Below are 15,290 nucleotides of genomic sequence, written 5' to 3' on the forward strand. Positions count from 1 at the left end.
AGGGACAGAATTTTCATTTTTGGTGAGCTCTCTCTTTAAATGCAGTTGTTTGCTCTAACACACGGAAACAGACAGACAGAGATGTGAACACACACAGACATGGTGGAACTGGGACATTGTGCTAAAGAGGTAAAGGGGCTCCTCACTGGTCCACAGAAAACTCAATAACTCAAGGTCTTCATGTTCTACCATTTTGGACCAGAAAACAAAGGAATTAACACCATCTTCAGACATTGCATTTTGATTTTAAAGTGTCTTTATACATGTATATATTAACACAAAGCATTATTGTCTATGGACCAGAGTCGGATGCCTTACAGCTGTAAAAAGGAGAGGCCAAAATGAAGGGGCAAACCTGGTTGGAGGCGGCTGATTCAGCAAAAGGAACATTGGTGACTGGGGTCGTAGCCGACGAAACAGTGGAAGTGGTGGCACCGTGCATCATGGGAACTTTTTTCAGGCGAGTCAGACAAGAAACAAGGGAAGGGGGAAGGTGGAGGGGAGGAGGAATGTTATGAGTACCATGACATAATATGCCAGAGGAATAGGCTGAGTCATGGCAACTACGTCTTTATGTACTGCAAAGATGATGTATTCAATCAAGAACAAACATGCAAACAGAACTTAAAAAACACTTTGATTCATTACATTTTAGCTTAGTGAGTTTTATCCGATCACAATTACTTTTAGATAAAACTATTGAGAAACCTCTAATGGGCAAAATAAAAACATGGCCGTAATCAAAATCACACACATTTGGAACAGACAGGAACGTCTGATTGTCATATTTTGATGGAGGCCGGAGAATGGATAAATATACAGTAAGGGAAAAGCAGGGAATGTAAATATGCAATTCATTCCCGTCCAAATATTGCCTTAACATAATATGACCCTTTATGTCTTTGGTTTTATTTTGAGTTAACCTGACATTTGACATAATCATTCTAAAATCACCTGTAAATATGAATTAAGAATTTAGGACTATCTAATAAAACCAGCTATTAGTAATAAAGATAAAGAGATAAAGGTCATATTATATGGAAAACTGCAAATTAACACAGCATGATATGTATACAACAAGTGCATTACAGATGTCAAATAATGACATAAAAATGAAAAAATACAGACATCCGCACAGGCACACCGTGGCACACTCACTGGTTTAACGCAGATCTAGTGTTTTGACAGGACTGGTGAAGTTGTTACCCAGCTAAGGACAAATTTAACTTGACCAGCTAAAAAAAAAGACCATTGTACGTCTATGGGGATGGAAACGTGTGTACAATTGGGTTTCTATTCGATTTTGTTTGGGAATATTTACACCGATAGTGGCCAGAATTGGGAGAGGCGATTTCTTCCTTTCTAAACAGGTAAATGGTAAGGTTGTGTGTGTGTTTGTGAGGGGAGGGGACCTAGACTCTACCCTCACCAGTGTGTCCAGGCCCTGACAGGTAACGGCTTTGGGGGGCCCTGCAGGTGGTCCAGTCCCGCCTCTCCCAGCGGCCGTCTGTCATTAGGCCTTGGGGTTTGAAAAGGCCTATAATAGATTTAAGGGGTGAGGGAGAGGAGAGGATGAGGAGGAAAGGGCACAAAGAAAAAGGAACCAGTCTTAATGAGTCACGCTGAAGGCTTTGGCCTTGCTTATTTGTGCCCGCACTGTGCCGTCAGCTGCACACAAAATCACACGCACACATGCAAGAACAAACGCAAATGTCATACATTTAGCAAAAATAATGAGCACACGATAAGAAGCGGTGAAAGCACACAGGTTAGGTGTAAACACAGTGACAGACAGGACAGGGTTAAGCCTCTAGTTTGAGGCCTCATGAGGAAAATGACAGTGTAAGGAGCATGTGTTAAGCTGTCCTTGTCTTTTTTTTTTTTCTCAATATAGACCATTAAATACATCTTGTATAGGCGAGGCGTACATATTTTAGGCGTTTCTTCGACTATGAGCACTTTTTTTTGGTCTTTTTCTCCTGAGAGTCATGAGTATTTTGAATGAATGAAGGTGATCTAAATGAAATTTGAATAATTTTCTAAATAAAATGGCAAACTGTATAACATGACAAACTTATTTCTAGGCTAAAAATACCACACAATAAAAATATTCTGTTCACAAGTGATATTTTATTAGCGGCTTTGAAAGACTGTCCCAAATGATGTATTGTTTATTAGAATTATTTTGTGGAAATGAAACTTTAAACAAGTCTTTTAAAGAACTATGGTCAACTATGGTTGTTTTTAAACGTGCTATATAAATAAAATTGAACTGAACTGAACTGAAAGAAATGGCTTTAAATTAACAGCAGCAGTGAAAATGCCACACAATAAAAATATTATATTTTTTAAATGGCAGCTGTAAACAACGCAGTCATACTGTGTAAATATTTATATAAATTATTGTTGAATAAATTATAGTTTTGAATGAATGATTTGAAAATGATTTTTTACAATTAAAATGGAAATAGTTTATGATTATTAGGTAGGTTTTCAAACCAAACCAAAAAAAAGGGACCAAAAAAGTGCCCACAGCTGGAGAAAAACCCTATGATACATTGCTGTGCCTTTGGAGTTAATCGTGGACCACCTTCCTGTCTGCCACAGATCTGAGATGCTGCTGTAAGGTAACTGTTGATCCAGATAGACTGGGAAGTGACCTACCAATGCCTCCAGATGGAGCCATGCAGAATACCGAGCCTGCAACACCATGCACAAAGAGCCCAGGAGAAGAGAGACAGAGGAGGATGGAGGGGTGGAAGAGATGGAGAGAAGGGGGAGTGAAAGCAGCGTGAGAACAAGACAAAACAACTTTAGAGTTAGTGACACACAGCGAAAGAGCGATGACCGTCATTATGGGCAACATGGTGGCGAGATGGAGACATGGAAACAAAGCAAGGAGAAACCAAGAGGAAATTAATCACGCTGGCAGAAAGGTCCTCATCAGGAGGTGGATGCCAATCCGTTGTTGTGTCAATAGTCTTTTATGTCTGGTCAGCTGAGTAGCCCAGTGCTAACAAGTTCGGCTTGATTGTTGTTTAATATTAAAAAAACATGGTTAAAATGTGCTGTATATTGGAGTTAAACAGAATATTCAGATCTAGATTGGGGCTTAATTTCATCCATAAGGATTTGAGTCGATCAAGAAGGTGTATAAAGTATATTAGGCTATTATACATATGAAAATAAAAGCCATTTTCAGGTAGATAAACCTATTAAAACCTTTATAATAACATGCACTGTATAATCTAGCATAAAACAAGTTAAAATGGCTTATTTTGATTTCATGTTGTCTATAAAGACCTCATGAAACGGTATCATCAGCAATACCACCGCGTGATGTTTTTAAAGCTTTAATTTGTCTTGAAAAAGGAGGCTGCTAACAAGTGGCTATATGGAACTACAGAGGATGGGGACATCATGAGGTAAACTCACATGAGGTAAACTCATCTACGCACTAGTCAGCTTTTACAGCCACATTGTGTTCATATCCATGCTCTTGCAAACTATTCTAATTCAAACTTTCAAATAATTTTTTTTTAAAGTAAAGAGCTGTCAGATGTTTGTAGTTTGTTTATTACCTACCTTTTTACTTATGGCAATTGAATTTAGGCTTCAAAATTCATAATGGGATGTGTTCATTTTTAAGAAAGCAACATGATGAACAAAATATGTAAGAATCAATCATTTGTTGGCCAAAGAGCTTTTTTCTTGCAATAATCTAAAAGCCAGAGGAAAATTTTTTATTGAGGGAACCAGGGTGATGCTAACTTCTGGGTCGGCCTTTAAAAATACGTAATCGCTGCAGCACTTTATAGACTTGGATTAAAAGCCACACAATTCCAATTTTGATATTACTGGGTCATTAAAACTCTCTACTGGGTAGCAAACCTAGTATAACTATCCTATCAGAGCCAGAAGGCAGAAGGGTTGCTGACACAGTCATTTAAGCAAAATACAATCAAGTTTTTCTTACCGATTATGTGAGAACAGTAAATATTGTCAGAACAAGAGTGGCTAATGCTTAGGTGCATGAGGAGACAACGCAGGATTGTATGCATCATGGGACTAGCATGACATGTGCATAGGGTGGACTACTACGAGATAAAGAGAGCAAGTGGGCTTACAGGGAGAGAGATGGCAAGCAGAAAAAGTGCTCAAGTCCTCGTCTAGCCGGGCACTTTGTCTTTAAAGTGCTGTATGTATGCAAGCCAAACTATTACAGGAATACGGTGAAGTTAAAGCATAGTTCAGGGGGAGTCATTTGTCTGTGTAGGCTCACCTGTGGGAATGAACGTTGGCTGCTGCAGCTGCATGCTGGCCAAAGCCTGCTGGTAGTGGAACATGCTGGGGTTGAAGACGGCAGCCGCGCCGTTAGTCTTCTCCAGGGTCGGTCTCTTTGGTAGCTGTTGCATGGCACCAGGTGGCAGAGCCTGAAGTGATCAGGATGACAAAGAAGAAAGAGGAGACAAACAAAAAAATAAGAAAAAGAAAAATAGGGGGAGGAGGGAGAGGTCAGTGACAGCCATGATATTGAGCCACAGAAAACTTTCTACTGTGTGTGTTCATGTCCATGCATGACACAGTGATATCTGATATATGGTGCATTTGTCATTTTAAGGGTGTACTTACACTAGGCATGTTTGCCTTGTACCGTGCCCTGGCGCAATTGTCCCCCCTCCCCACACCCCTGCTGGCCTGCACTCGCACTTGCACTTAGCGTTCCAGGCCAGAGCACGCTTACCTCATTATGCAACTTTTTATCATTTATGCTGCACATCGATTTTCACTTGATTGTGCTGAACGTATCAGAAGTTTATTACGGAGGCAGCTGACTTAGATGGAGGAATTTGTAGCTTTACTCACAAACTGCTTCCTGTTCATCAATAAGGTGAGAATCAGACCCGTTATAACCCAAACTATTCAAGTACTGAAAGAAGATGTTTGCTATCGTAATGATGACAGTGGTGCACACAAAAGTAGTAGTTCAAGCGGGCCTCTTCAAGCGGGCCAGGGATGGTTCAGCGAACCGGACACGTTACGGAGGGATTACACTAGTCAAAGAACCAGACTTTGGGGATCAAACGTGCTCGGGGCACGGTTCAGTACGACTAGTGTGAATACACCCTAAGTGTTGCAAATCATGCATCATGAATAAAATATAGAAATATGATCAAAACTTTGATTTGGAAAATTTTTATTATTGTATTATATTTTATCATGCATATACACTCACCTAAAGGATTATTAGGAACACCTGTTCAATTTCTCATTAATGCAATTATCTAATCAACCAATCACATGGCAGTTGCTTCAGTGAATTTAGGGGTGTGGTCCTGGTCAAGACAATCTCCTGAACTCCAAACTGAATGTCAGAATGGGAAAGAAAGGTGATTTAAGCAATTTTGAGCGTGGCATGGTTGTTGGTGCCAGACGGGCCGGTCTGAGTATTTCACAATCTGCTCAGTTACTGGGATTTTCACGCACAACCATTTCTAGGGTTTACAAAGAATGGTGTGAAAAGGGAAAAACATCCCGTATGCAGCAGTCCTGTGGGCAAAAACGCCTTGTTGATGCTAGAGGTCAGAGGAGAATGGGCCGACTGATTCAAGCTGATAGAAGAGCAACTTTGACTGAAATAACCAATCGGTACAACCGAGGTATGCAGCAAAGCATTTGTGAAGCCACAACACGCACAACCTTGAGGCGGATGGGCTACAACAGCAGAAGACCCCACCAGGTACCACTCATCTCTAATACAAATAGGAAAAAGAGGCTACAATTTGCACAAGCTCACCAAAATTGGACAGTTGAAGACTGGAAAAATGTTGCCTGGTCTGATGAGTCTCGATTTCTGTTGAGACATTCAGATGGTAGAGTCAGAATTTGGCGTAAACAGAATGAGAACATGGATCCATCATGCCTTGTTACCACTGTGCAGGCTGGTGGTGGTGGTGTAATGGTGTGGGGGATGTTTTCTTGGCACACTTTAGGCCCCTTAGTGCCAATTGGGCATGGTTTAAATGCCACGGCCTACCTGAGCATTGTTTCTGACCATGTCCATCCCTTTATGACCACCTTGTACCCATCCTCTGATGGCTACTTTCAGCAGGATAATGCACCATGTCACAAAGCTTGAATAATTTCAAATTGGTTTCTTGAACATGACAATGAGTTCACTGTACTAAAATGGCCCCCACAGTCACCAGATCTCAACCCAATAGAGCATATTTGGGATGTGGTGGAACGGGAGCTTCGTGCCCTGGATGTGCATCCCACAAATCTCCATCAACTGCAAGATGCTATCCTTTAATATTGGGCCAACATTTCTAAAGAATGCTTTCAGCACCTTGTTGAATCAATGCCATGTAGAATTAAGGCAGTTCTGAAGGCGAAAGGGGGTCAAACACAGTATTAGTTTGGTGTTCCTAATAATCCTTTAGGTGAGTGTATACTACCGTTTAAAAGTTTGGTGTCAATATGATTTTTAAAAAATTTATCAATACTGAAAAATATTAAGTTGTAATATTAAGCATTTCAACATTGATGATAAATGTTTCTTGAGCAGCAAATCATCATATTAGAATGATTTCTGAAGGATCATGTGACACTGAAGACTGGAGTAATGATGCTGAAAATTCAGCTTTGACATCACAGGAATAAATTACATTTTAAAAGATATTAAAATAGAAAACAGTTATATAAAATGTAATAGTATTTCATAATATTAGTGTTTTTTTAAATTAATCAAATAAATGCAGCCTCGGTGAGCATATTTTATTATCTTAAAAATGTAATAATTATGTTACTAGGATTATTTAAAAGTATTATATATTGTAATATATTCTAAATAATTAAATTTGGGCCTGAATCTAAAGGATTTCTATTTAGACATTTCCTCGGCTCGTTTGTGATAGCTTGCATACTCATCAACTATTCTATCAAAATAAATGAAACTGACCAAATTTGACTGTAATCTTGTTGACTTTAGTTTTGACACAAACAGAAGATTTTCTATTCATATTATGCAGTGCCTCCATCTCTGGGAAATGTCTGGGTCTGCTTCTCTATTTCTCTATAAGGGGCGTCAGGAGTATGCGGCCTTGCATGAGGAAGAGTAATATCAGAAACAGAAACTGAGGTGAGGCATCCTTATCTGCCTCTTATAATTAAACAGAGAATGCTCAACCCAGATGAAGGCATAATGAGGAGGATGTTTGGCTGTCTTCCACTGTGTAATTCTGTCTGAAGACTGATATGCAAGGTGATAAGAGCAAGGTCAACAGGAAAGAGGATATCTGTGATTCACTAACGGAGGGATGATGGGGGAGCAGTCTGACCTCATGATTTACATGTGAACTCAATCCCAAGTAACTCAATAATAATGTGTTGTACTGTATAGCAATCAACAGTCAGGTTCACAAAGTAAAAATTCATCTCCATAGTGATACTGATTTTCAACACTTTCAAAACTTTTCAAGAAAGACTATGATAACCTAAGGTTATTAAGATGATGGTACAGTATATGTTTCTATAGAAGCAATAAGCCAGTGATTTAAACAGAAAACAATCGCTTAACTGCCTAAATTAATTAAAGATAAAGTATTTCACTACAATCCTGTGCGAGATTCGCCAATCAGAAGACGTTTCAATGGAAATTATCTCCAATCTCCACAACATTTTTTTTTGCTTGCAGCTAGGTACTATTTTTACATGGTTATGTAAGCTAAAGTTAGCTGCTACCTACCTTGTTAGTCATTATGGGAAGTTGTAGTGTTAGAGCATAAAACATGTTTTCCAATAAGAATATACACCGATCAGGCATAACATTATATCCTAATATTGTGTTGGTCCCCTTTTGCTGCCAAAACAGCCCTTACCTGTCGAGGCATGGACTCCTGAAGGTGGACCACTGAAGGTGTGCTGTGGTATCTGGAACCAAGATGCTAGCAGCAGATCCTTTAAGTCCTGTAAATTGCAAGGTGGGGCCTCCATGGGCCGGACTTGTTTGTTCAGCACATCCCACAGATGCTCAATTAGATTGAGATCTGGTGAATTTGGCCAAGTCAACACCTCCAACTCGTTGTTGTGCTCCTCAAACTATTCCTGAACCATTTTTGCTTTGAGGCAGGGTGCATTATCCTGCTGAAAGAGGTCACAGCCGCCAGGGAATACCGTCTCCATATACATGGCCTGCAACAATGCTTAGGTAGGTGGTACGTGTCAAAGTAACATCTACATGGATGGCAGGACCCAAGGTTTCAGCAGAACATTGCCCAAAGCATCACTGCCTCCGCCGGCTTGCCTTCTTCCCATTGTGCATCCTGGAGCCATGTGTTCCCCAGGTAAGCAACGCACACGCACCCAGCCATCCATGTGATGTAAAAGAAAACATCATTCATCAGACCAGGCCACCTTCTTCCATTGCTCCGTGGTCCAGTTCTGATGCTCACATGCCCATTGTTAGAGCTTTCGGCGGTGGACAGGGGTCAGCATGGGAACCCTGACTGGTCTGTGGCTATGCAGCCCCATACGCAACAAACTGTGATGCACTGTGTATTCTGACACATTTCTATCAGAACCAGCATTAACTTCTTGAGCAATTTGAGCTACAGTAGCTTGTCTGTTTGATCGGAAAACACGGGCCAGCCTTCGCTCCCCATGTTCATCAATGACCCTGTCGCCAGTTCACTACTGTTCCTTCCTTGGACCACTTTTGATAGATACTGTCCACTGCAGACTGGGAACACCCCACAAAAGCTGCAGTTTAGCAGATGCTCTGACCCAGTTGTAATTTTTTCTTGTTTCTAACACATCAACTTTGAGGACAAATGTTCACTTGCAGCCTAATATATCCCACCCACTAACAGGTTCTGTGATGAAGAGATAAAGGTCATAATGTTATGCCTGATCAGTGTATATTAAAGTTCTTTCTTCTGTGGAACATAAAAGAGGATATTGTGAAATGTCTTGTGTTTTTTTGCCCATACAATGGATGTCAGTGGTCAACAAAACTGTTTTGTTACCAACAGTCTTTTGCAAAGAAGAAAGTCATAGAGGTTTAGAATGAGGGTAAGTAAATGACAGATTTTTTATTTTATTTTGGGGTCAACAATACCCTTAAAAGAAAAATTATTTCCCAGTGCATTATGGTGATGAGTAGTTAATTCATTACCTCATAAAAGAAGAGATTTACCATTACAATTCTAGCCAAAACTGATAAGCTGATAATTATTTTCATGTTATGGCAATGGCATATATAACCACTAAAAGTCTGATATTAAAATTGTGTCGAAATAACTTAAAAATAAAACATTAAAAACTAAAACCAAATATTTTAAATGCTGCAATTTGAATTTGTATCACACGATTATAATGTAAAGTATGAAATATTGATATTTATTTTATGGTGTGCTAAAGATTATATTTAACAGTGTTAGTAAATTAGTAGTTAAAGATTAAATTTAACCATAATACAGGCAATGTGCACCACAGGATACACACTCTTTACTCTCTTGTAGGAGGCATGAGAAAGATTTTTTTATCCAATTCTGTTATCATTATCATAGTTGTGTCTGTTTGGAGTATGTGGGTTACATGACAATTTTTCTGTGCTCGTTTTGTCAGTTTGACCTAAAGCCAACATGTCCACCCATGGAGCTGGTCATCCAATTGCCAGCAGCCATATCACCCTGTAGCCCAAGACTGGTTTCCCACTGAAGCTAAGCAGGGCTGAGCCTGGTTAGTACCTGGATGGGAGACCAACTGGGAAAACTAGGTTGCTGCTGGTAGAGGTGTTAGTTGTTAGGTGTTAGGCCAGCAGGGGGTGCTCACCCTGTGGTCTATGTGGGTCCTAACGCCCCAGTATAGTGATGGGGACACTATACTGCAACAAGTACCATCCTTCGGATGAGACGTTAAACCGAGGTCCTGACTCTCTGTGGTCATTAAAAATCCCAGGATGTCATTTGATAAAGAGTAGGGGTGTAACCCCGGCATCCTGGCCAAATTTGCCCACTGGCCTCTGTCCATCATAGCCTCCTATTCATCCCCATATATATATATACGATTGGCTTCATCACTCTGTCTCCTCTCCACCAATCAGCTGGTGTGTGGTGGGCGTTCTGGCGCAATATGGCTGCCGTCGCATCATCCAGGTGGATGCTGCACATTGGTGGTGGTTGAGGAAATTCCCCCCTTCTATATGTAAAGCGTTTTGAGTGCCCAGAAAAGCGCTATATAAATGTAACAAATGAAATTATTCGGACTTTGTAGAAAATAGGGATATATTAATCTTGCTTTTCTCCAGCAAAAAATGGAAAACAACTGCTAATATTAATTATGAACATTGCCTTAAGCATTTTAAAGTCTGTATCCTGTTAGATACATTGCCAGATTAGGGTAAGAAAAAAGGATTACCCAAATAACCTATTAGTTATCAGATGGGCAGCTCAATCGGACTGAAAAGCCTTCATGTAAACACCTTAATCGATCTGATTGATGAGTCGGATTGAAAGGGGTGGTTTTATTTGTTTTCTAATCTGATCATGAAAACATTTAAATGTTTGATCGGAATGAAAATCAAAACTGTAAAGGACTGCGCATTTGCAATGGCATAATGACGTATGACGCGCAGAACGAGCTGCAATTATTGTTAAATAAAATGTCATAAATGACTCGTGTTATTCTAAAATTCTCCTACCACTCATCGTCTGTAAAGTGGAGCAGAACAACATCCCATCAGTCCTCAAACTCTCCTCCACAGACACTTGAAATAGATAAATATTAAATCTGCTCTTTAAAACAAAGAAAAGAAGCAATGTAGGAGAATAGTATGCACAAACAGCAGGAAACTCTGTATATTTGTGCACTGTGTGCATGGCAAAAAATCTATTCTGATTAAAAGTTTGTGACATATAAAAATGCACATCAACCCGATCACTATATTTAGCGTTCATGTAAACACTACGTTCGGATTCATCAATCGGAATGAATTAAATCCAATTTAAACAAAAGGTGTGCATGTAAACATAGCCAATGAGTGGTGTCTCAAGGTAAACTGGGCCCCCTGTGCAGGTTATTGCATTATTGTGCATTCCGTGGTGACAGGTGGGGGGTGGGTTGTGGTGCAAGTTCCTTAGTGAGGATCCTTATAGCCCCGTGTACACAACCCCCCTTCTCAATCTATGTATTTTGACTAGGGGTGTAACAATATATCGTGTCACAATATATCGCAATACAAAAATGCAACAATATGTATTGTAGATAGTTACAATCTGTATTGTGTATAGTTCCCCCAAAATGAAAATTACTATAAGGAAAAATTCAAGTTTACAGAATTTTAGTGTCAGTACTACATTAAACTACTATAGTTAATGTTGAATATAATGAATACTAATGCAAAAGTGGGTCCTAATAATGCCAAATGTCTTACCAGTAAAAACTGACCTACATTATTTGTAGTCCAAGTCCAAGTCTATTAATTTCCATCCCCAATGTAACACCAAATTTAGCATTTAATCTACAGTATGTCTCATACATCATATGTCTTGGTGTTTCGCAATAATATCGTATCGTGAGTTCAGTATCTTGATATGTATCAAATCGTGACATGAGGGAATTTTGAATTTACAAAATTGTGCAAATGTTAATATTCATGCATATTTGCATTTTACTAGATATTTTTGTGTAGGCTTTCACACAGCTAATTTTATGGTAGAACAGGGGTGTCCAATCCTGCTCCTGGAAGGCTATCATCCTGGAGAGTTTAGCTCCAACCCTAATCAAGCACACCTGAAAAATCTAATCCAAGTTTTCAGGATTACTTATGTTATGTGTTATGTTGTTATGTTATATGTTGTATCATAAATTACATTATATGATTGATTAGTAATGGAGCTAAACCCTGCAGGACATTGGACCTCTAAGGCTAGAGTTGCCCATCCCTGAGGTTGAAGACGAGACAGTTCAGCTGTGTAAAAATAAAATAAATGTGTATGCCTCAATTTTAGGAAACTTAGGGCCAGATTTACTAAAGAGGACAAATTAGCGTGAGAGTGCAATTCAATAAAATCGCTGATGGGAGTGGAAAGTTCTGCAGGTGATTTACTGACGATGCACAAATAAAAGAACACAGATGCAGCCGGAATATTTCCATTATGACCAATGCAATCTATTTAAAAATTAGCGTCAGGTTTAAGACATGCTTTTTTGGGGCGGTAAATAATGGTGCAATACCAGTAAATTGTAATATGTAATATTGACAGCTAGTGGTTAAAATGGGTACTGCAAAACGAATTCAAAATATTGTATAGAGTTATTTCTCCCGCCCCCTCCTCCTCAGATGCGGGTTGCCAGATTGAGGAAGCAATAGGAATGAGGGCAATTCACAAAGGAAAACTTAGAGCCTTACACTGTAAGTTGATGAGTTGATTTATCCTCGTTTTAATATGCCTCTGGTCATTAGATGGATGCCGAGGCTTTTTAGGTCGGGTATAATCTGAAATCTCTGACCCAGTTCGTCTTCCATGGCTGCAATATAATATGTTTTATGGCAACTGACAACCAAGGGTGTTTAAATAATACTATTGGGAAAACTGGCAGCGTGCTGTATCAAAATGTATCACACAGATAAAACCAAAACAGTCCGACACGGAAAGCACATTTTAAAGTAGAATAATTGGCTGTAGCATTGTTTTTCAGAGAAACAGGTATGTAAACTTAGCATGTTTCTTAAATATCTGAAACATGTTATGGTATTTTTAAGCTTTAGTACTATGGTCAAAGAAGATTACATACAGCACCTTTAATAAGGCAACGTATTCTGGGAGATACAAATCATAAAATCCAAACTATATCCAATATAAAATTTTTTTATTTGGATTAAGTCCAGATGATATAAAAAGTGACACGAAATGTTCATTTGCTGATCATTTTCCACTCTTGCCTGTTTAAGGGTTAAACCCAAAAATGACATTTCTGTCATTAATTACTCACCCTCATGTTGTTCCAAACATGTTGTTGTGTTGCTGTCTATGTAGGGCCAGAAAGCTCTTGGATTTCATCAAAAATATCTTAATTTGTGTTCCAAAGATGACCAAAGGACTTGCGGGTTTGGAATGACGTGAGGTTGAGTAATTATTGACAATTTTCATTTTTGGGTGAACTATCCCTTTAAGTAAGTGTACAATGGCAAATTTAATCTAAATGTAAAAGCAGAAGTAATTAGCATGAACAATTAAATATCCTATATTGACCAATAAATAACAAAACTCTATTATGAGACTATTATATTTTGCATCCATATAAAAGATGTTAAATTTATTCTTGTGTCTCTCTTTTTTTTCAGATTTTCAAATTTTAATCAAATGTAGTGATTGCTCTTTGAGCTAGATGGTTTGGTTCAAAGTGTTAATTTTCTGAAGCGCCTGTGGAGAAAATTAATGAGAAATATACTTCTAGAACCCGAGCTCATACAAAAAAAGATATCTGCATATTTAGTTTCATTTCAGTTCTAACTGATTCGTTTACACAGAGGTTGTGGCTGGTTTCTTGCAGCATTAACACGTTCATCAAAAACACAGACTATATGCGAATGAGCAATTAGAAATGAACAAATTAGCAAAGAAAAGACACAAAAATGGGTGAAAGATTAAAGTACCAGGTTGAAAGTTGGCTGCAGGCTGCGCTTCAGAGGACGCGCTGGGGGCTGGGTATGCGAGCAGTGACCACATGGCGATGGCAAACCAATCAACGACAGTGGACATAAACACAAGACAAGAGAATGAGCCATGAAGGAACAGATACAGCTGAGGTTAGAGAGAGAGAGAGAGAGAGAGAGAGAGAGAGAGAGAGAGAGAGAGAGAGAGAGAGAGAGAGAGAGAGCTGGGTATTAAGCGTGTAGGACAACAAAGAGAGCTGTGAGGATGTAAAGACAATCAAGCAGTGTTCAAAAAGAATGACAGCATGAACTGAGAGGGAGTCAAATAAAGCCAACATATGATAAAGCCTAAGGCAAACCAGGTGACTGCAAGAAACAGGGGAGGATATCTAGATAAGGTTCCCACATCGGTGCACTGTAAATAAACCTGTAAAAATGTTACATGATAAGACTTGGGAGGACTGGGATAAAGATGACATATTATTAAAGGGAAAGTGGCTGCAGTACGCTCTCGGGTGAGAGGCTGCTAACTAGTGGAGGTTTCTGTGGGAATGAATTGCTTGTTTTGTCCTTTCTTATCATTTTTCTGTCCTGCACCTGCACTGCAGACACTGTTTAAAAGCGATCACAGAGCCCTGGTCTTCATACATCACACAAGAGACAAAGAGCTTGAACTACAAACACACACACACCCTCCTGTGGGGGATCTGAATTATTTAATACACTCCTGAAACTCGGATTGAAGGTGTGTGGAAAGTGAGTTATAAATACACACACCTTCATCTGACACTAGTAGAGATTATTGAAAATGGCATACTGGCCAAAACTAAGGTTGCTGGTCACTTAACTCGCGGTTACTCCAGTGAGACTGTCCCTTTAATATGTGTACTGAAAGTTGCCATGGATAAAACCCGATGCTAAAATTTGCTTAGATGTTTGAGTCCAGTTATGATATGAGATGTGATAAATTACTAAGCGGTGTATTACAAAAAGAATGCACTGAAACCTCCTTTTCCACCAAAACGGTGCTGAGCGATGACGTAACTTGCTAAATTACTACATAAAAAGCCCACAAATAAGCAGAGCATTGTGGTCTTTGTATGCGAGACTTATGAGTTTGAAAACAAACAAAAAGTATTTTATATGATATTATTGAACAATGAACGATAATCATGAATGTTAATAATAATGAATATGTTATTCATGATTACATTTTTATATTAGAATAAAGTGGTTTTGAGTTTTGATTAATTTTGATTCATGACAAGCTTCTTCTGATTAAATGGCCAGAATTTATTTAAATATTTAACTAATTTAATAAATAACAACGACTTTGCACCATTTTATTAGATTAGATTGACTTTATTTATCTCCCAAGGAGGAAATTCACAATTTATTCACAAATTAATTTAAAATGGATGCTTTATTTTATTTTTTATTTTTTTCAGCTGAATGGATATAATAATGCACTTTCCACAAAATGGTTCTAGATATATTCATGAAGGTCTTCACTTTCTTAACTAGTTTCATTCAATAATGCATTAAATCATGTTTAGCCTAATTATCAATATGACTGCATCTTCTGTACAGTATAAATGATGTGTGATTGTCATAATTATGAGAATTAGTG

At 38.7% G+C, this 15,290-nt stretch overlaps 1 protein-coding gene across 8 annotated transcripts in view; it reads right to left on the reverse strand.

The window, feature by feature from the left end:
- The window catches only part of mbnl3 (muscleblind-like splicing regulator 3), a 55,725-nt gene that overhangs the window by 5,298 nt on the left and 35,137 nt on the right, over positions 1 to 15,290 (reverse strand). For 5 of the 8 annotated variants that reach the window (XM_079839149.1, XM_079839148.1, XM_079839150.1 and 2 more), the window contains exons 6-8: positions 4,283 to 4,433; positions 1,430 to 1,537; positions 356 to 450 (exon numbers count right to left, since the gene is read on the reverse strand). In XM_079839149.1, coding sequence (XP_079695275.1) covers positions 356 to 450; positions 1,430 to 1,537; positions 4,283 to 4,433 — 354 coding nt within the window. The remainder of the gene's footprint in view (positions 1 to 355; positions 451 to 1,429; positions 1,538 to 4,282; positions 4,434 to 15,290) is intronic. The other 3 variants (XM_079839153.1, XM_079839152.1, XM_079839151.1) reach the window with 1 other exon arrangement.

Source organism: Gobio gobio (assembly GCF_949357685.1).
Source record: "Gobio gobio genome assembly, chromosome: 16".
Lineage (NCBI taxonomy): Eukaryota > Metazoa > Chordata > Actinopteri > Cypriniformes > Gobionidae > Gobio > Gobio gobio.